This window comes from Carlito syrichta, unplaced genomic scaffold (assembly GCF_000164805.1).
Source record: "Carlito syrichta isolate Samal-C Ts95f unplaced genomic scaffold, Tarsius_syrichta-2.0.1 Scaffold307715, whole genome shotgun sequence".
In the NCBI taxonomy this organism is placed as follows: domain Eukaryota; kingdom Metazoa; phylum Chordata; class Mammalia; order Primates; family Tarsiidae; genus Carlito; species Carlito syrichta.
Genome location: NW_007251811.1, coordinates 68,930 through 88,948, shown reverse-complemented (window position 1 = coordinate 88,948; position 20,019 = coordinate 68,930). Strand labels below are relative to the sequence as shown.

At 45.0% G+C, this 20,019-nt stretch overlaps 1 protein-coding gene across 3 annotated transcripts in view; it reads left to right on the top strand.

The window, feature by feature from the left end:
* The window catches only part of CUNH6orf89 (chromosome unknown C6orf89 homolog), a 39,371-nt gene extending 23,146 nt beyond the window's left edge, over positions 1-16,225 (top strand). For all 3 annotated transcript variants that reach the window (XM_021715808.1, XM_008064579.2, XM_021715809.1), the window contains 5 exons: positions 5,831-5,985; positions 6,094-6,233; positions 7,664-7,793; positions 10,683-10,806; positions 15,020-16,225. In XM_021715808.1, coding sequence (XP_021571483.1) covers positions 5,831-5,985; positions 6,094-6,233; positions 7,664-7,793; positions 10,683-10,806; positions 15,020-15,114 — 644 coding nt within the window. In that variant the 3' untranslated portion in view covers positions 15,115-16,225. The remainder of the gene's footprint in view (positions 1-5,830; positions 5,986-6,093; positions 6,234-7,663; positions 7,794-10,682; positions 10,807-15,019) is intronic.
* Positions 16,226-20,019: the final 3,794 nt, after the last annotated feature.

The following is a 20,019-nucleotide window of genomic DNA, read 5'->3' as shown; positions in this document are numbered from 1 at the left end:
ATTTATTAAAAATTGTGTATTGAACTTCAGTCATCTTCAAAGGACTCTCCATTTGATGCAATATTCCTATCAAGACCCTTTTCCAGTGCTCAAAACAGTTTTTGAACTCATCAACTTTGATGCCTTTTAGGGCTTCTATGGTTTTTGTTTCACTTCTTCAACATGGGCATGTTCCCCTTCGAGGGCTTTTTTCATCCGGGGCAACAAAAAACGTTGCTGGTGCAAGATCAGGTAAATAGGAGGATGGGGATCATGCCGTTTTTGGTCAAAAACTGCTGAACACTCAGTGCAATGTGGGCAGGTTATTTGCATAAATCACTCATCATGAAATGGGCAAACATGTTGAAAGAATCTCCAAAACAAATTCACTGAAGTGGAACGCAGCCTCTCACAACAATGCTAGCTGGTACACTGATGCCAATGGGTTCCTTTTCTACAAGGAGCCTGCCCTCCAAAAAATAATTACATTTTTTAATATTTTCTCTATTTAGAAGAATTGGATATAACTTCCTCTGTAAGAGGATACAACCGATTCTTATTATTTGTGATAATTGCATTCTACAAAATCCCTAAGCACACCAAATTAATAGCGAATTATTGCTCTTAGGAGAAATATAGGGTTGGGCTTTTGCAAGCTCTGCCACAACATTTTCAACAACCAATCAATACACAACTTTATTTTATGTATATTTCTATTTAAATATACCTTATTTAATATATACTGTTGATTTATTAACATTAAACTCACAGTCAACAGCACCATAACTCTTGCCTGAACATAGGTGTATCTAACACACATTTCCTCTGTAAGACACATCCCAGCCTTCTTGCATTTAGGAACACTAGACGGCACTTTAGCACTACACTTGGGGGCATTTTTTAAAAGATTACCAAACTTTGTTTTCTAGAGCAAGTTGAGTTCACAGCAGAATTGAGTGGGGACAGTACAGAGAGTTCTCTTATGTCCTCTGGCCCCACACATGCACAGCCTCCCACAGGGGCCATTTTAAACAGCGGAATCACCCACAAAACATAAAAATACAGAAAACATGACACCGTAGACAATGAAAAGGACACTTGTTTACAGTATAAGAAGGGAAGCCGAAAGGCAGAGTGTTGCCTTGTTCCACCTCAGCTGGGACTTGCTGCTCTGTGGTGACTGAAAGTGCTGCAAGTGTTGACTGGGGCTACCAATAGATGTTGGGAGCAGGCAGATTCACATAATGTGAGTTGGTTCTACTACTTTAACTATAGTAATTTGATGGAGTACTTTTTAGTATCTGGGAAAGCAAGGCCCTCATTTCTTTTTTCAAGAATTTATTGTTTGCAACTCTTAAAACTCAGTAATAGAAAGACAATCTAATAAGACAGTGAACAAAGGATTTGAATAAACGTTTCTTCAAAAAAAGATATACAGATGTTGAATATGCATATGAAAAGATGCTCAACATCATTAGCCATCAGGGAAACGCAAATCAAAACCACAGCGAGATGCCATCTCATACCCAGGAGAATGGCAGTGATGAAAAAGACAATAACAAGTGTCAACAAGGACATGGAAAAACTGGAACCATCATGTACTTTCATGCTTGTGAGAATGTAACATGGTACAGCTGCTTTGGAAAACAGTTTGACAGTTCTTGAAAAGTTAAACATAGATTTACCATATGACCTGGTAATTCTACTTCTAGGTATGTCCTCAAGAGACCTGAAAATATGTCTGCAAAAGCATGTACAGAAATGGTCATAGGAAAGTTCTTCATAATAGCCCTCAGGTAGAAACAGCCCAAATGTCCATCAACTGATGAATGAGTAAACAAAATGTGATATATCCATACAGTGGAATATTACACAGCAATAAGGAATAATGAAGTCCTGGTACATGCTATCTCAAGGATGAGCCTTAAAACATTATTTAATAAGCAACCTGACATAAAAGGCCACATATTGTACAATAATTCTATGTAAGGTGTCAGAACAGGCCAATCCACAGAGACTAGAAATAGATTAGTGCTTGCTTAGGGCTGGAGGGAGAGGGGTTAGAATGTGGATTGCATTCTAATGGGTACAATGTTTCTCTTTTGGGGTGATAAAAATGTTTTTTTGCTGTCTTTTTTGTTTTTTGAGTTGGAGTCTCACTCCTTCGCCCAGGCTGGAGTGCAGTGGCACACATGCTCACGGCCACCCCAGCGTTGAACTGGGCTCCAGTGATCCTTCCTCAGCCTTCTGAGTAACCAGAACTACAGACGTGCGCTACCATGCCTGGCTGTTTTTTATTTTTTACTGTAGAGATGAGGTCTCGCCAAGTTGCCCGGGCTGGTCTTGAACCCATGGGCTCAGGCAATCCACTTGCCTCGACCTCCCAAAGTGCTGGGATTACAGGCTGAGCCACCGAGCCTGGCCAGATGAAAATATTTTAAGATTAGGTAGTGGTGTTGGTCGTACAACTGTGAGTATACTAAAACCCACTGAATTGTACACTTTAAATGGATAAATTTTATGATATGTGGATTTTATCTCAATAAAACTTTTTTTTTAACATGTAGTGTCTACACAGAGAAAGCAAAATAATACTCTTTCTCTCCAGTCCTACTGTTCTCGTGCATACCATAGGGACATCCTTGCTGTCTGGTAGGCCATAAGCAGTCAGAGGTGGGAGTGCCGGGCCTGTCATTTGCCCATGCAAGGCTCGTAATATATCCTGTGACTGTTCCTGTGCCTGAGGGGCATGTCCTCCATAGGTTTTAAGTAGTGACCATACTTTGTAATCCATTCATATTTCCCAGGATGCCTTCTGGCACTTAAACTTTCTTGCATTTAAATTGGACAGGCAGTGGATTATTGTCTGAATTGCACACATTTACTCTTCTAGATGAGCCTTAGAATCCACTTGTCACAGCCCTAACCTTCACTAGTAAGAAACTCTGATATGGTTCTGATTGAGCTGTGTTAAATGCATATACAATCTATGGCTTGGGGGAGATTTATATTGAGTCTTCCCATCCAGGGTCATAACATAGTACATTTCTTTCTTTATTCAGGTCTTATGTCCTTCACCTTCACTAAAGTGTTACAGTTTTACGTGTCTTGTTAAGTGAATTGCTAGTTATCATGAATGAGATCATTTTCCATTTCAGTTTTTAATGGATTATGGCCAGCAGAATAACAAAGCCTACTGATTTTTAGATATCCAGATATCTGTATCCTATATTCTGCTACCTTGTTAAATTATCTTTTTCATACTCGTTTTTTTTTTCACTTGTGTTGCTTAGACTTTCAGGGAATGCCACCTCCAAGTTATTCTCTTAGTTTCTTATTCTTGCTTGCTTTTTCTTCCTTGATTTTCCTTCACTGGGGTTTCTTCCTTCACCTACTTTTTAAGGTATATCCACCTGGAAATCCCAAGAATATCTAAAACTCAGCATGAAATTCAGCAAGTTACAATTAAAATAATCTCTTTACTCTTAGGTTCAGAGCTGCTTGCTACTACTATCCCATGGGGCACCTTTATACAAATTGGAGGAAGGGGTGGCCCTTTCTCCTGACATCTGACTCCCAGCTCTGGGGAAAATTGTCATGATTTACTGATCCTGTTGAAATATGACACCTTACTACAGACAAAGGTCATAATGAGTCTGCAGATCTCCGATGTCTCCCATGTTGGTGCTCCCTAGATGAGGTGCTCTTGGACCATGTCACCCTCATGAACATCCAAGATAGTGGATTTCATCATTACTGATTCTAGAATCCACCCCTTTCCTCCCAGTCCCGCCATCTCAGTCATTATATTTCACTTTTCATCACAGTACAACCGTCTTCTATCCAAAAAAGGGGAAGACAAAGTGTGACCAGGTCTTCCTCTTCCCAGCCTCTCTCTTCTAGGGCACCCTAATCACAACCCCAAATACTCTTCCTAGAATGTCAGGAAACCCCTGCTTAAAAGCCTCTGATAGTTTCTTGTTGTGTTTTTGGTAGGGTCAGACTTGCTTCAAGCCCTGGAAGCCCTTGTCACCATCTTCCTCTGCAGCTGCCATTTCCTCACAGCTTCCTGTCACCCCTGGCCCAGTATCCCTCTGGACTCTCCCTGTCACACTCTGACACCTCGGGAACTTCCTGTCACCTCTAACTTTGAGTTTGTTTGAGAATAACAATGCCCCCTCAGAAATTATATGGTGAAAATTAAGTGCTGTGACCACACGTAAGTGACTAGCACAGGGCCTGGCGCTTACTGCACTAGCTTTCTTTCTCCTTCCCGTTCCATTATAAGCACTTTGGAAACCGAAATGCTATATAATTGTAACATGTTGCTGTGATTATTTATGCCTCATTATGTGTTCATTACCCGGAATTCTTGCATATTGGTAAGAATTTGTCATATTTGACTCTAAATAAGGAATATTTGAAAATATTGGAGAAGGAAAAACAGCATGCAACTTTGCAGCCCCAGTGTGCCACTGAAACAGGTGGCATTAAAGGGTTTCAGCCACCCCTGGAGGTTCATGGTGAGCACTGGGAGGAGGGTCCCCATCCAGTAGTAGGGTGCAGCAGTACTCTTCTGATTGATCATCTGTCTGCAGGCAGGACAGGCTGAGAAGGGCAGCTGCCACAAGGGAACACAGGTACCATGAGAGGGGATTTCCTGTACCCCACTAATACTGCCTCAGAGAAAGTGAGGTTGGAGTGCTTATTACCAACTACAGAAACTGTTGTGTGGTTCAGAGTCAGTTTCCAAGTGTGTGTTTATTGGTTTAAATAATTGACTTGGTTTCAGCCACATTTGGTTGTCTGTTGTTTTTTGTTCTAGGCTCTCTCCTGATTTGGCTTCCATTGGGTTTTAATCATAACCATCTTCTGAAACATTTTGAATTCCAATTCAGTTTTAAACAAACACATCTCTCAGAGAACACAGATGAAACCCAGAATGGGGCAGAAAGTAAACAAGAAGTAATGGAATGACATTATAATCGCTTCTCAGCCTTTTGGCTAATATCAAGTGTGGAATAATATTATAAAAGGATACTGTCAGAGGGAGGAACATAGAGAGACTGGGAAAGGCTGTGTAGAAAGAAGAACCCCTTAGTGAAGGAGCCATCCAGGGAAAGGTGTCAGGGAGCTGGTTGGCACTCACTTCGGGGACCAGAGGGCTCTTCCATTTCTGACCAACCCCAATGATGGTTAGTAGTCCACTGCTCTCTGAGCAAGGACCTGGCTGTCTTATGGGCAGATGCAATTCATGGGACTCCAGAGATGGCCCCTGGAAAGCCCTGTCTCCCCTCTCCAACCCCTCTCTCCTGCACCCCTTTCTCACTCTTCCTTCACAGGATCATCCTGGCTCCCATGTGAACCCAGATCTAGGCACACATCGAGAGTGTGAGAGAAGATATGTTAGGGTGTATCCATGGGCGACGGTGGCATCACCCTTTCTACTGCCCCACCACCCATATGCTGTAGCCATTTCTGGCACGTGGGCCACAGCTTGCAGAATGTTGGGAGAACAACATCTTTAGCCCCCTTTGCCGAGTGCTTTTTCCAACTGTTGTACTTTGTTGATTTGAGTTAGGAAATACATGTACATGTTAAAATATATTTTCTACAAAGTACAAAAAGAGAAAAGTACCTCTCCTTCCCACCTCTTTTCCTAGGGCCCTCTACCCTCCTCAGAGCCTCCTTATTTCTTCACATGTCCCTTTGCAGAGCTCTCCAGTGCTTTTTGTTGTTAGCTTTTCAAAATTGCTATGATCTCTCTCCTCTCTGCATTCATTGCTGGAGCTACCGGATGTACCAGCTGTGCCCTTCCTACATCTGCCTTCTCTGTGTCCCTTCCTCTCAGACTTTGACCCCTGGTGGACAAGTGACTGTCAGCAGAATGAGTCAGAGCCCATCCCTGCCAACTGCACTGGCTGCATCCAGAAACTACCCCTGAAGGTGATGCTTCTGGAGGATGCCCCGAAGAAATTTGAGAGGCTTCATCCTATGGTGATCAAGGTGAGCAGGAAGCCCGAGTACCCCTCTGACGGACCAGATCAGTCTCTGTGAACTTCCTGACAAGTAACTCCGTGTTGTTTTGTTTTGCTTTGTTTCCTGCCTTGTAAGACTGGGCAGCCCCTGTTGACTGAGGAGATTCAGCATTTTTTGTGCCAGTACCCTGAGGCGACAGAAGGCTTCACGGAAGGGTTTTTTACCAAGTGGTGGCGCTGCTTTCCTGAGCGGTGGTTCCCGTTTCCTTATCCATGGTGAGTGTGGAAAGGGGCACTTAGTTTGTATGTAGGAAAGGGGTAGAGCAGTAACACTGGCAGAATGGGAACAGCTGCCACAGAGGCCTCCCGTGGGTCCAGCGCTGTGCAGTACTTTATGGTCCACCCTTCAATGATAGGAGCTCACTGATAATCCAGTGGGGAGAGAGGAAGGGGATGAGTGGGAAAGGTGTCAGAAGGGTGTGCCCCCACAGGGACACCCACGATCGCCTAGAAGGATCATAATGTTCAGCAGCTTCTGTAGCGCGGGGCTTGAGCTTTGAGGGCTGAAGAGAGAGCGTGAAGCATGGAAGGTGAGCTGCACTTCCTGGCACTTGTTTGTGCCAGGCATGTTCCTCTTGGTGCTTAGTGTCTGTTGCTCACTGGTGATACTCATAATAGCTCTAGGAAATAGGATGATTCTTTTCATTTTCCTGATCAGAAAAGTGAGAATTGGAGAAGTTAAGCAACTTGCCCGTGGTTATCCATCCAGGGTTGAAACCCTGGTCTATCTTCCTGTTCCTTCCCATGTCCTATAGAAGACATGGTCATTCCTTGGGATTAAGCTTGCTCTCCAGCAAGAAAAGAAAAGTCAGCCTCCAAACGAGTATTAAAATGGCATTTTCAGACTTGTTAATTTCTTAATGCTTCCACTTTTCTGTAAATCTGCTGTTTGTGTGATAGAATACCCATTTTTTTTTTGTTTTGTTTTTTTGAGTCTCACTCTGTCACCTAGGATGGAGTGCAGTGACACACTCACGGCCACCACAGTCTCGACCTGCTGGGCTCAGGTGATCCTTCCACCTCAGCCTTCCAAGTAGCTGGAGCTACAGGTGTGTGCCACCACACCCAGCTAATTTTTTAATTTTTTGTAGAGACGAGGTCTCGGCCATGTTGCCCAGGCCAGTCTCAAATGCGTGGGCTTAGGCAGTCCTCTCACCTCAGCCTCCCAAAGAAAGTACTGGGATTACTGGCGTGAACCACATTGTGCCCAGCAAATGCCCAGTTTAATAAATTAGTCATGCTTGCCCCCTGCTCACCCCTCTGCCTTAGAAGAGAGGCCGTTCTTTGTGCCTCTTCTTCTCCCTCCTGCTTCTTCCCTTCCCCCACCTGGCCTGCTGTTACTTCACTATCTTTTCCAAGATAAAATGAATAGATTGCTTCTTTCCTTCTATATGTTGTTTTAGCTGCATTTTTACAAACATTCCACCCACATGTCCAAATCATACATTTATGCCTGTGTGTGTACATGGTGTAATTGATTCTACACAACTGTTCTCCAGGGACCTAGCACTTCAGACGTTGCACTGACGTTCTTCCCTTTTGACCCACCGCCCACAGTATCCCCACCCTTGCTGAAGCTCTGTTAGTCATAGGGATAGGCTGGCTTGCCTGGCTGAGTGACATTTTTCTTTTTCAAACTTTTACAGGAGAAGACCTCTGAACAGGTCACAAATGCTACATGAGCTTTTTCCTGTTTTCACCCACCTGCCATTTCCAAAAGATGCCTCTTTAAAAAAGTGCTTCCTCTTTCTTCCGGAATCTGTTGTGGGGACTAAGGTAGGAAATTTTGGATCTAGAATCTTCCTCATTTGGGATCTGGACTAATGTCATAATCAAGGCCTTCCTTGGAGTTGACTTAGAGGGTGAATCGAGGGGACATCCACATCATCTAAAGTTCTCTCCTCCTACTGCTAGCTAGGAGGCCTGCAGTGACCCACTCTTATGAAGACATGTTTCCAGAAAGTCCAGTTGCCTTGCAAATCTGTTTCCTGCCCTTAACACCTGGGGGGTAAGCTGCTTTTCTGCACTGAAGGAATCTTAAAATGTGAAGGGACTTGAGTGTACAGTTAGTCTGACTTTCCTGCCTCATATTTAAAAGTAGGCAAACTATAAGTTAATAGTATGTAAATGATCAGTCTAACTCCTTCATTTTGTATGTAAGGAAACTGAATCACAGAGAGGTTAAGTGACTTGCCCAAGGACATGGAATGGGTTAACAGGAGGACTCTGCAGGTTGGCTTTCCCAAGAAATAAACAGATAAGAGACATCAGGTGGAGAACTGGCAAGGCAAAAAGCTTGGATCCTGGGGAGGATTTGACAGGCCCATACTGGAAACAGGCAGCCCAGCTGGTGGAAGGGTCCACTCTGCTCCAGTCCTCTCTACCTTAGACTGAAGTCAAGTGCCCAGAACCCAGACTTGCCTTTCTGGGGACCAGTAAACTGGGAGAAGCTGTTCTGTGTTGATGTCTGTTTACTTTTCTCTGAATTGCTCCTTTGATGAGTCTCATTCTTGCGGAAGGTTTTGGAGCCTAGATTCTTTTGGAAGAATTAAAAATATAAATTTCCCAAACTGTGATCCCCTGGCTTCAACCTCCTGATACTATTGTTTGGCTCCAAATTTGCTGAATTGTGTTAAAGGAATTTAAAAGCCTATAAAAACAGTCATTTGTCTAGCAGTAAAAAGTTCTGTCTGCCAGCACTGGGGTGGAGATGCTGGACTCTTGCCTCAGATGTTAAAGAAGTTTATCCTGCTGTCCCAGCTAGAATTCAGGGCCTTCGTATGACTTTATCTTCATAATTATGATATAATTCTGGGCGAGGGCCTTTATCTTGCTCTCGGTTGTCCCGTTTGAATACCGAAGTTAATTTCACCAGCCTGCAGAACACCAAGGAGCCCGGCCAAAGGAGTAAATACAGAGTTACTCCAGCGCTTATCACAGTCATCCTGTTTTGGTTCTCGAAGATGTTTTGGGAAGGGCAGTGGCCCAAACAGGCAAAAATCCTGAGAGTCTGGTTTCTTAGAACATCTGCTTCCCCACCCTGGCCCGAATCTCCTTTCTCCCTAGCCTTGTTACCCCACCCTGTTGTCCACATCTCTAGTATGGGCCCTGGTAAAGTCACATGTCTATAGGCCCAGTATTCAAAGGCATCCTTAGAGTAGAAGATAGGAAGTGGGCACCTGGTTGTTAAGTGGCACTGGGATAAGAGTGAGGAGATCCAAGGTCTGCTTCACCCTCAGCATGATCCAGGGCTAGCCTATACTGTCCTGCTGTCTGTTTCTTTTCATCTTGGATATGGAGGGACAGAATCCTGCCCTGTGTCTGGTCTGTGTGAAGGCAGGATACATTCACTTGTTTTTGGTCTTTGATTTTTTTCAAGACTACAGATGTAAAAATTTCTGCCAGTATTAGTACCAGTCACCTGCAGGCCAGCTCAAGACATCAGCCCTCTCCCTGTCACCACAGTACCTGATGAAACGGCTCTAGTGTTGCCAGGGAAACAGAATCATGGCCAGGGCCTATGGGAGCAGCAAAGAGACCCGGGCTGGGGACAGGGGAAGATGGAGCCAAAGCCTAAGACCCTGGACACCCTGAGTGGTAAAGAGAAAACCAGTACCTGTCCCAGAGACTTCTGACCTCCACTTTATATGGACATTTAAAGGGTTTCTCTGAAGGGTGGGAGCTAGGAGGAGGTGGAGGGGAGGCCCTAAGTATGCAGAGCAAGACCCACCTTTGGTCTTATTCGCCACCCTCTCTCAGTTCCATCCCCAGGGTTCATAACTCCTTGCCAAGCACACAACAGTTTGTACTTAATGCCTGTTGCTGCCAGCGGTTGTATGCCCTCAGGAGTGCAGTCGTTACCTATGCAGATATATATGCTGGTTGTCTCCTTAGTTTGCAAAATCAGAGGTTAGGCTTAGTGTCATTAGTTTGTTTTTTTTTTTTTAATTTTTATTATAAAGATGTGGGGTACATTTCAGGGTCAGGTATATAAACATTGATCATGCAGGTACCCTTGTTGATGAGGTATGCCCCTCCCGTGTCATTAGTTTTTAATTGGTAGCATGGCATACCTGCTCTCACCTGTGTCTCACCAGAGAGTATAAACTTAAGCTTGATTCTGGGCAAGTCTTACTCAATTTCTGGTAGTAAGAAATAATATTCCATGGAAAAGTGCCCAAAGGATATGCCAGCCATCTATCAATCTAAAAGGTCTGGGTCAAACCAGACCCTCAGAAAGTTATATGCTTAGACTACCATGTGTTGCCTTTGCTAAAACCACTTTTTTAAAATGGCATTTCAGTATTTTCCTTTGGCTTACTTAGAAGCTGTGGCTAAAAATAACTACAGATTAGGAAGCTCATGCAGGACCTGCTCTTGGGCTGTTGTTGAGGGTGTTGCTCACTAGGCCATACCGAGCCTCTTTAGGAGACCCATAGAAGATATTTAATCCGGCCCCACCACCAGGAGATGCCATTCTTAGGAGAAACTAGTTTGGTTTTGTCTTTTGGACATAATTGTGAATTTTGTTGTAGGTTCTGTTTTCCTGTTTGCTTAGGCTAGGAAATTCAGAACCATATGTATGAGTCTTTTTGTGTACCAAACCCCCAGGTTTTACTTTGTTTTCCTTGCCTCCCTTTTCATCCCCCTTGTTCTTTCCTCCAGATACATAAGATGCATGACCTGTTTATCATCGGCAGCGGCGAGGCCATGCTGCAGCTCATCCCTCCCTTCCAGTGCCGAACACATTGTCAGTCCATGGCCATGCCAGTAGTGCCAGGGAATATCGGTATGTAGGACCCAGGAGAGCAGGGTCACACCGGATCTTCTGAGCTTTTAACTAAAGCAATATGTTAAGAATCAAATATTGCCTTCACAAAGGTTCCGTTAAGTAGAATCAAAAGTAGCATTTTTTTGTTAGCAGGATCAATATGTATGCTGAGAAATGGAACAACTAATGAGAAAATGTAATAGAGAGAAATGTCTTGTAAATGCAACATTTGGAATGAATATGTCAGTTGGTCATAGAAACTTCATATCGGAAAATATTTAGACCAGTTCCTCGTTCTACAGACAAGGCGTGAGACCCAGAGAGGAGAGGTGACCATCCCAGGGCCCCACCATCAGTCAGGCGAAGCATCAAGTCTTAAGTGTCTGCTTGAACAGTCAAGCCAGGAGAGGAACAGTTTAAGATTACAAGACTGGACTCAGTGGCTCAGCCTGTAATCCCAGCACTTTGGGAGGCCGAGGCAAGTGGATTGTCTGAGCTCACGGGTTTGAGACCCACCCAGGCGACTTGGTGAGACCGCGTCTCTAATAATAAAATAAAATAAAATAAATCTCTACAATAAAATAAAAAACTAGCCGGGTGTGGTAGTGAGCACCTGTAGTTCCTGCTACTTGGAAGGCTGGGGCAGAAGGATCACCGGAACCCAGCAGGCCGGGAGAGTGCCACTGTATTCCAGTCTGGGTGACAAAGTGAGACTCCAACTCAAAAAAAAAAAGATTACAGGAAACCCTTTATATACTCATTCTGCAAATAAAACAATGCAAAGCAGTTTATAAGGCTAATGGTCACACAAGGAAGTGTTACCTTCCATGGCCAAGTCACAGCTTCATAGTGATGACTCACCCTTGACTCTGGTTCCATGTTTTCCCAACTGTGACTTGTTCTATGCCTTGTATCCTAAAAATCTGGTCCAAAGAAACAGATTTGAATCAACTGCTGTCAGTAGCAATCAGTTTGACAGCAGAGTTTTCTTGGCAGAAGCAAATAAATCCACAAGCGTCACCATTGACCTTGTTTTTCCTGCCTCTCAAAACCTGGGCAAGACCTGGAGTCACCGGCAGAGCCCAGACTGGGTTTCCAATTGATTTCTCTTAATTGTTTCCATTCAAAAGACCCCTGAGCCCCTAGAAACCTCTCACCTCATAAGAGAGCAGGGAACAGACTGCAAACTATGTCAGCCTTTAATCCAAGTTACATAACTCTTATTTCAATTTAGAAAAGAGCAAGAAAAAGAATGTACAAATCAAGCATTAACTAATAATGTAGCACAGCTGTTCTGGCTCCTGGAAAACCCCACAAAAAAGGATTCTTAAATTGATCTGAACTCTTTTTCCTGTAGTTGAGTGACTTTATCATGAAGGATGATGATTGTAAAAAATCTTGATGGCATGTTTGGGTTTGGAGTGTGTGGCTGTGCTTGACAAATGCCCAACAGTTCAAACAACTACAGAAACACCTTAGTTATCCAAGTTCTAGCTTTCCAGCTCCCACAGGCATCCAGAATTGTAAAATTAGGGATAGAGGGAAAAAAGATGTCTGGCAGTGATCAAGGATGCTTTGAGCCTCAAACACTGGTGCAGATAGTCCAAAACAGCCTAACGTCCAGAGCACGACACCACCCATGCTGTGACTGGCTGGTTTGTTGACCAGAAGGATAGGAGCCTTGTGGACAGCAGTGAAAGCAAGTCTAGGAGAATAGGTTTCTGGAGGGGTGGGGAGGCCAGTGGGCACCTGCAGCAGTGACAGAAATAGACATGATGGCTGCAGCAGCCACAGTTAACAGTGAGGACAGGAAAGCACACCCTGACAAGAGAGAAGAATGATTCGGTGGATGTAGGACACATGGCCTCTCCAGTACATTAGAATGACACTTAAGAATGACACTGTGAGCCAGGCTCGGTGGCTCAGCCTGTAATCCCGTGCCTTTGGGAGGCTGAGGTGAGTGGATTGCCTGAGCCCGCGGGTTTGAGACCCGCCTGGGCAGGCGAGACCTCATCTTTACAATAAATTAAAAAAAAAAAAAAAATTAGCCGGGCATGGTAGCGCGCGCCTGTAGTTCCAGCTACTTCGAAGGCTGAGGCGGAAGCATCGCCAGAGCCCAGCAGGTCGAGGCTGCGGTGGCCGGGAGCAGCCACTGCACTCCAGTTTGGGCGACAGTGGGACTCCAACTCAAAAAAAAAAAAAAAAAAGAATGACACTGTGACAAGCAAATTCTATGACTTTTGACAAAATACACATTGACTTGTGGAGGGGGGAGAGGTTACAGATCACCAGAAAACCTTTGGTTGGAGTCATTCTGAGGAATGACATGGGATCAGACACAACATCTGCAGTCACTGTACAGGACAGTCACTGCTCATCGTGACCTTTCCTGAGTCACCAAGTAAAGGTTAAATTCTATTTAGTGCTCTCCATTTAAAGATGGGTGGAGTCCATCATATTCTTGAAAATTTTCCATCAAGAGATTGTTTGTTTTAAAATTTTATTTTATTTTGATAAAAACATGTAACATGAGACCTACCCTTTCAACACATTCTTTTTTTTTTTTTTTTTTTTTTTTGAGTTGGAGTCTCACTCTGTCGCCCAAACTGGAGTGCAGTGGCCGCTCTTGGCCACCGCAGCCTCGTCTGCTGGGCTCCGGGGATCCTTCCGCCTCAGCCTTCTGAGTAGCCGGAATCACAGGCATGAGCTACCACGCCCAGCTGATTTTTTGATTTATTGTAGAGATGAGGTCTCGCTGCCCAGGCAGGTCTCGAACCTGCGGGCTCAGGCAATCCACTCCCTCAGCCTCCCAAAGGCGCAGGATTACAGGCTGAGCCACCGAGCCCAGCTCAACACATTCTTAAGTGTATGGGATTGTATTGTTAACTAGAGGCACAATGATGTTCAACAGCATCAAGAGATTATTGAAGAGCTAAAGTTGTTAAGTTTACCTTCATAGGTCACTCAGGTGATATAGGTCAGTGTTTCCTAAATGATTCTTCACATTACCTATGACCCCATGGTTGGGACCAGGAAATGCTTGGAAAGGCTTATGGCATACAGGGTTCTTGAGTCATTCGACTTTGGGAAACGCCTGTCTTGTTAAAGTGTAGTGCGCCGTAGTATGTCAAAGACTCTGAAAAGCCTTGGAGGAAACTAGTGGTTATCAAACTGCCTTGGCCATGGAAACCTGTTTTCTTTGGAATATCTTATAGGACACTATTGTTTGCAGAACCCAGTTTGGGAAATGCTGGTTTAGGTTAAGCTGGATGTTCTGTAATGAAACAATTTTATAGATAACGTCACAAAAATTGGATAGTAGAGCCTGTTCCCCCCGGAATCTGTCCTGTCTTCTTGCTGAAAAAGCTGAGATCAGTCTAAGAATTGATGCCCAATACCAGACCATCCTGCCTTTGTAAATCTGCTGAATTGATCCAAGTTCATACCTTTTCTTTTTTTTTTTTTTTTGAGTCAGGATCTCACTCTGTTTCCCAGACTGGAGTGCAGTAGCATGGTATTGCTCACCACAGCCTCAACCTCCTGGGCTCAGACGATCCTTCTGCCTCAGCCTCCCAAGTAACTGGGATACAAACGTGTGCCTCCATGCCTGTCTAATTTTTTTTTAATTTTTTTGTAGAGATGAAGTCTTGATATGTTGCCCAGGCCTCAAGCAGTCTTCCCATCTTGGCCTCCCAGATTGCCAGGATTATAGCCACATAGTCTTCTATGTTTAAATGGAAACAAGAGAAATCCACTGGAAACCCAGTCTGAGCATTGCCTGTGACTCCAGGTCTTGCCCAGGTTTTGTGAGGCAGGAAAAAATAAGGAGGTCAATGATGACGCTTGTGGATTTATTTGCTTCTGCCAAGAAAACTGCTGTCAAACTGATTGCTACTGACATACCTATAATCCCAGCCACATGACTTTTGTTTCCATTTAGAAATAAAAATAATATGCAAATCAAGCATTAACTAATACTGGAGCACCGCTGGCCTGGCCTGCCTAGGTGAGGGGTGGTGATAAGGTGTTTTGGTTCAAAGTGGCTCCAGTTGGATGTCTGGATACTAGGAGTATTTATGCTAGGAGGAGCTAAAAAACCTTCAGAGCAAGATTTGTCTTTGACTCTGTAGGTGCACCTGGGGCCAGTGCTGGCAGGCCCCCCTTGCTCTTGCCTACAGGTGTACCCAACCCCTGACACTGACATGCATTCCTTTCGCTGTTTCTCTTCAAGGCTATGCCGACACCACCCACTGGAAGATCAACATTATAGTCAGAGGGTCCCAGCCTTTGGTCATCTGCGATGGAACTACTTTCTCAGAACTGTAAGAGACAGAACTATTTACAGGAGCAGTTTTGAGAGCTGAAAACCAAGTTGAAAGGGGGAAATAAAAAGCAAAAACGAGGAAACCGGTTTCCAGGGGTTGGTTGCTTAGTTACCTGCCCTTTGCATGCATGTGCAAGCCAGCTGTGAGCTGTAAGGGAGCGGCAGGGCTGAGCCCTCCTGACTCTTCCTGCACACGGCTCAGGAATGATTCTAGCCCAGCTTGGCTAGGACTCTGCCAGCACCCATCTGTGAGAGACTGAGCTCTTCCAGGCCTTTGGGCACTGCCCCTCAGTCAGGAAACAGGGCTGGTGCCCTCCTTCATCCACATGGGCAGCGGAGAGGGCAGCTGGGAGGTTTTGACATCAGAGCCATCCTTCACCAGGTGGACCTGGTCATCCCCATCTTCCTGGACTTTTTTGGAAAGCCATGGCTGATTGCAGTTTCTCAAGCAGAATAGAATCTAGAACCAGTGAAAGAAGATCACATAACCTTGAATTGCCCTCAAGAAGTATACTAAACAATTCTTCAGATTATACCTAACCCCACAGATGGGACCAGGAGCCCCTGGGAAAGACCCTTGGCAAATCGGATTCTATAACCCAGTGCCCATGGCTCTTGGCCTCTCCATGATGCCAGGCTGGAGTCTGGTTATAATTCAAAATGGTGGTTCCTAAGGTCACAGTGGCCTCTGTTTTATCAGATTCTTACGCCCTCACCCCCTCCCTCCCCTAGCCTGTCTGGATGTTTTCTGAGAAGCTGGGCTCTAGTCCCCTGCCTGCCCATTACTGCTGAGACAGCACTGCTCCTGTCAACTGTGTTGCCTTTCCCAATGTCTTCAGAGGGGAGTGAGAGAGAGTAGCTGGCCTGGGAGAGGGTGCCTCCCTGGGTTTGATCTTTAGGGTCTGACTTTCTGCAGAAAAGATGTTTTACAGATGTGTCAGGGCTGATGTTGTAATGTGGTTGGGGAGGAACTCCAAAACATGTTTGCCAGCTGGGCGTGCAACTGACTGTATGATTCTCTGACTTAAAATGGTTTCTCTCTTTGTGCTGGGAAATAAGGTGAGGTATGTTTATTTTTTTGTGATAATATAAAGCTGTGTTTTTCTGATTGGATGGTTCACTGTGCTCATTGTTTTCCCCCAAGTGCTTTTGGTGTATACTAATCAAATAGTGTAAATAAGGATGCTCTTTTCCTGTTCTTTTTTTTTTCTTTATTATTCTTTAATTGACACTGCTAGATACTTGGCCATTGGTCATGCCATCGCCAAGATGAAGAAAAAACAAACCATACTTTGGCCTTTGAATTGCAGAAATCAGATGGATACAGTAGGTGTCTATGTCAGAATTATTGACCAGAGGCAGACAATGGGGAGGGACAGGGTCATAGCTCTTTATGGGATCCTCTTCCCTCTTGGAGGAGCCATGCACCTCATCTCAGGTCCTTTTCTCTGGGCATCTCATGAACGGCCTTGAGGCCCACCGAGCTCCTGAATGGCCTGTTTGTGGACTTGTAAATGGCAAGCAGAGGTCACAAAGCTTGGGGTGGAAACATTCGGAGCCTCCTCCATGGGCTGAATGAAACTAGGCTGAACTGTACCTGAGGGAATTTTTCCTTAAAAGAATCAACGCCTTGTGTTGTTTAATACAACACAAAACCAAGTCATTTTGTACATATAAAAGTCCCAATGCTAAACAATGATGATTTAAGAGGTTTTAAATCAGGAATCATCTAGAGGCCAGCTTGGTGCAAGCTTTGAGAGCCTTCTGCGGTATCCTTACCCTGCCACTCAGTGGGGAGGAAGACCCATAAACAAACCTAGAGAGGCCTCTCAGAGTTTTTTAAAATGAGACCCTCCGAGTTAACAAGAGAAGGTTTTTCAGCAGCAAAGCAGCTGTTTTGATCATTGAGACCTCTGTTTTGTTTCTGTGAATTACCCTGTGTGCCTTCCCCATTTCTCTCCTGCCCTTTACATTTTGAATGTCCATGAAATACCCACTTCAGCTCAGAACTTTGAAAGCTAAGAAACCCTTGCATGTGTTGGTGTTCTGAGCTTCCCAGGGCAAGTACCCCAAGGCCCCTGAACTGTTTTGTAGTTCAACAAAGAATGGTTCTAGCAGAAGATAAGTCAAGGCTTTTGTGCGTACACTACTCACTTTATTCAAAATCAGATTTGAGTGTAAATTTGTGTAAGGAGAGAATTCTCCAAAGAGAATTTTCTAGATACACAAAAGTAATTCAACTTCTTCTCAGGGTAATTCCAATAAGCAGAATTGACTACTGTCCAGGCCTTCAGGAATGGCTGGGGGTTGCTGGGCACTCTGTTTCTAGTTCTTGAAGGCTTTATGCAGCATGCCACAGGATTTCCCCTGCTCTCTAGCTGGAAACAGCAAAAGTTCCTCTCCACCCAGTGTGGGAAAGAGGGTCGTCAAGATGAGGAATTGGGTTGTAGGGGCATGATAGGACCACCTGACCAGTGCCCCACCTCCACCAGCACGATGAGAACACAACCACAGGCTCTCCAAAGGACTCACTCATAAGTTTGTTGAGCATTTACTAGGAGGTGACATGGCGATGCCCTCTGCACATGGGCTAGGTTCACTTTACTGTAGGCTTCCCCTGCGGCGATGCTTATCCCCAGAGGTCAGCTCTCTGGGCAGACAGGCTGCTTTGGTGCCAGGCTGAAGCATTTATGCCCAAATGTTCTGAGCTCTGCAGCAGTCAAGTATTGAATGGGTACCACACCTGTCTTGGTTGATGAAAACAGAAAGAGCTTGTCCTCAGTTTCTTTTTTAGGGAAGGGAGGGAGTAACATAGCAATAGTTTATGAAAACAAGTCCACTATCCAGTGAAATACTGAACAGTCTGAAATGGGCATATGTGAGCTAATTTTCAGAGAGAAAGGAATAATGATGTTTGACCAGTCCGTTATAACTTATACATTCCTGATACCCATGATCTCCTTTCATCTTCACCCAGTCCAGTCCAGCAGGTATTAGATCCTCATTGTAAAGAAACTGAAGCTTAGGACATTAACTGCTGGTAAGTGGGTAACTGAGTCTGTGGCACGTTGTTTTCCTGCTACATCTCAGCGTGGTGCCCCAGAAAGGAGCTGTGGGTTTCGTTGACTCAGGTGTGCCCCACTGGGTGGGAGAATCTAGGAGCGAGAGTCAGCCAGCCAGGAACTCTGCAGGGTTTGTTTTTAGAACTCTTTTGGACAGGAATGGAGGAAGAAGGAATCCATCCGTATGACTTTTATCAAAATCCTTTCACGTTTCCCTCCCCACTTGAAAACTCTTAAAAAGTGAATGTAGCTGGAGCACAACGTTGTCCGACCATGTTCCTGTCCCCACATTCTTCCAGATGTGGGACCAGAGAGGAGATTCTGTCTAGTTACAGTTGTGGGTCCCCCTAGAGTTTACATCACTTGTTTTTCGGTTCTTAGTTTTCTGTTCCCTTCTTCCAAAATCCAGAATAGGCCTCCATGTACAATTATTTTAAAACAAAACCTTAAGTTCCGTAGCTGCAGGTTATGGCCTCAGTCATTCTAATATAGTCTGGAATGAGTTTGCTTACAATCCAGTCACTTCATAGTGAACGTTCACACCTCAAAGCAAATGTTTGCCTCACATCATCTCCTTAAGGCCCGAGTATAGGGGAAAGAGGGAAAGCTGCATGTCTGTTTGCATGGAGAGAGGTGATTTTGTCTACCTTTTGAGAATCAGTCATGAAACTGAGGGGTCTTTTAGGCTTTCAAGCTCTCCTAACAGTGGAGGAAAAACTCCTGAGTATACAAGTTCTATGTTCATGACCTTTCCAGTAGTGACCCGTTGTGCACTGGGATTTACTGGAGGAAGGGAGCGTCAGAGATATACTTTAAAATCGTGTTTTAGGTTGGAATTCTCTCCATGCTTGGACCTGCAGATGTCATGTGCAGAGCCCACGCATGTCAGGGCCAGGAGGCCAGAAAGATGAAGGCACTTACTCCCTGTAGCATATGAAATCTGGGAACCTCTAGGAACATGCTGTGTCACCAGCAGCAAGCGTCTCCCTGTCCTCCTCACTCCCAGCCTCCAGACAGCCTGGCGGCTTCTTCTGCCAAAACATGTCAGGGGAGGGACAGGTGCTCTCCCTCTAGCATGCTGCATCCAAGGCCACCCGCCCTGGACACAGCATGACTAAGTGATGGCCTTGAGGAGAAGCCCTCCAGCCAGCTTGTCTGCTGTCCAGGTCCCTCAGTGTCTGCTTCCCTGCCCTGCATAATTTAGGCATTAGTGCTAAATACATCTGTCATTTTCTTCTCTCTGGAGACGGTGAAATGTCCAGACCTTTTCAGCCTAGTGGCGAGAAGGAATGTTACATAACTAAGTGGAGGCCTGGAACTGTCAGGACACAGTAGGCCTGGACTGGAAACCCTTCCACCTCTACTTAGCACGTCTGTCAGTCAGCCAGCAGCCGACAAGCAAGGGATTGACCTGGCTGAATTGTGAGTTTCAAGAAGAAACTGGGGAGTTGGGCCATCTGCTTTGTGCCTGGCTTCATGTACTCTGTCACTCCTCACCGCAGCTCTGTGGGGTAGGCGGAGTCGTCCTGTGCAGCCACCTTTACTCACACCAGTGTCCCGTCCTTCAAGCCGCAGCCTCCAGAGCATCTTAGACCCTTCCAGGAACAAATGCTCACTTATCCATGAGGATTAGTGACAGGAACCAACAAATATATGTCACTCCCAGAGAACCTCCAGTCTTGTCATAGGCGACTTTCTACACTTCCTTCCAGAGTTTTACCCACAGAAAAATACTAGCTGCCAGGTCCGGTGGCTCCTGCCTGTAATCCCAGCACTTTGGGAGACCAAGGCGGAAGGATTGCTTTAGCCCAGGAGTTTGAGACCAGCCTGAGCAACATAGTGAGA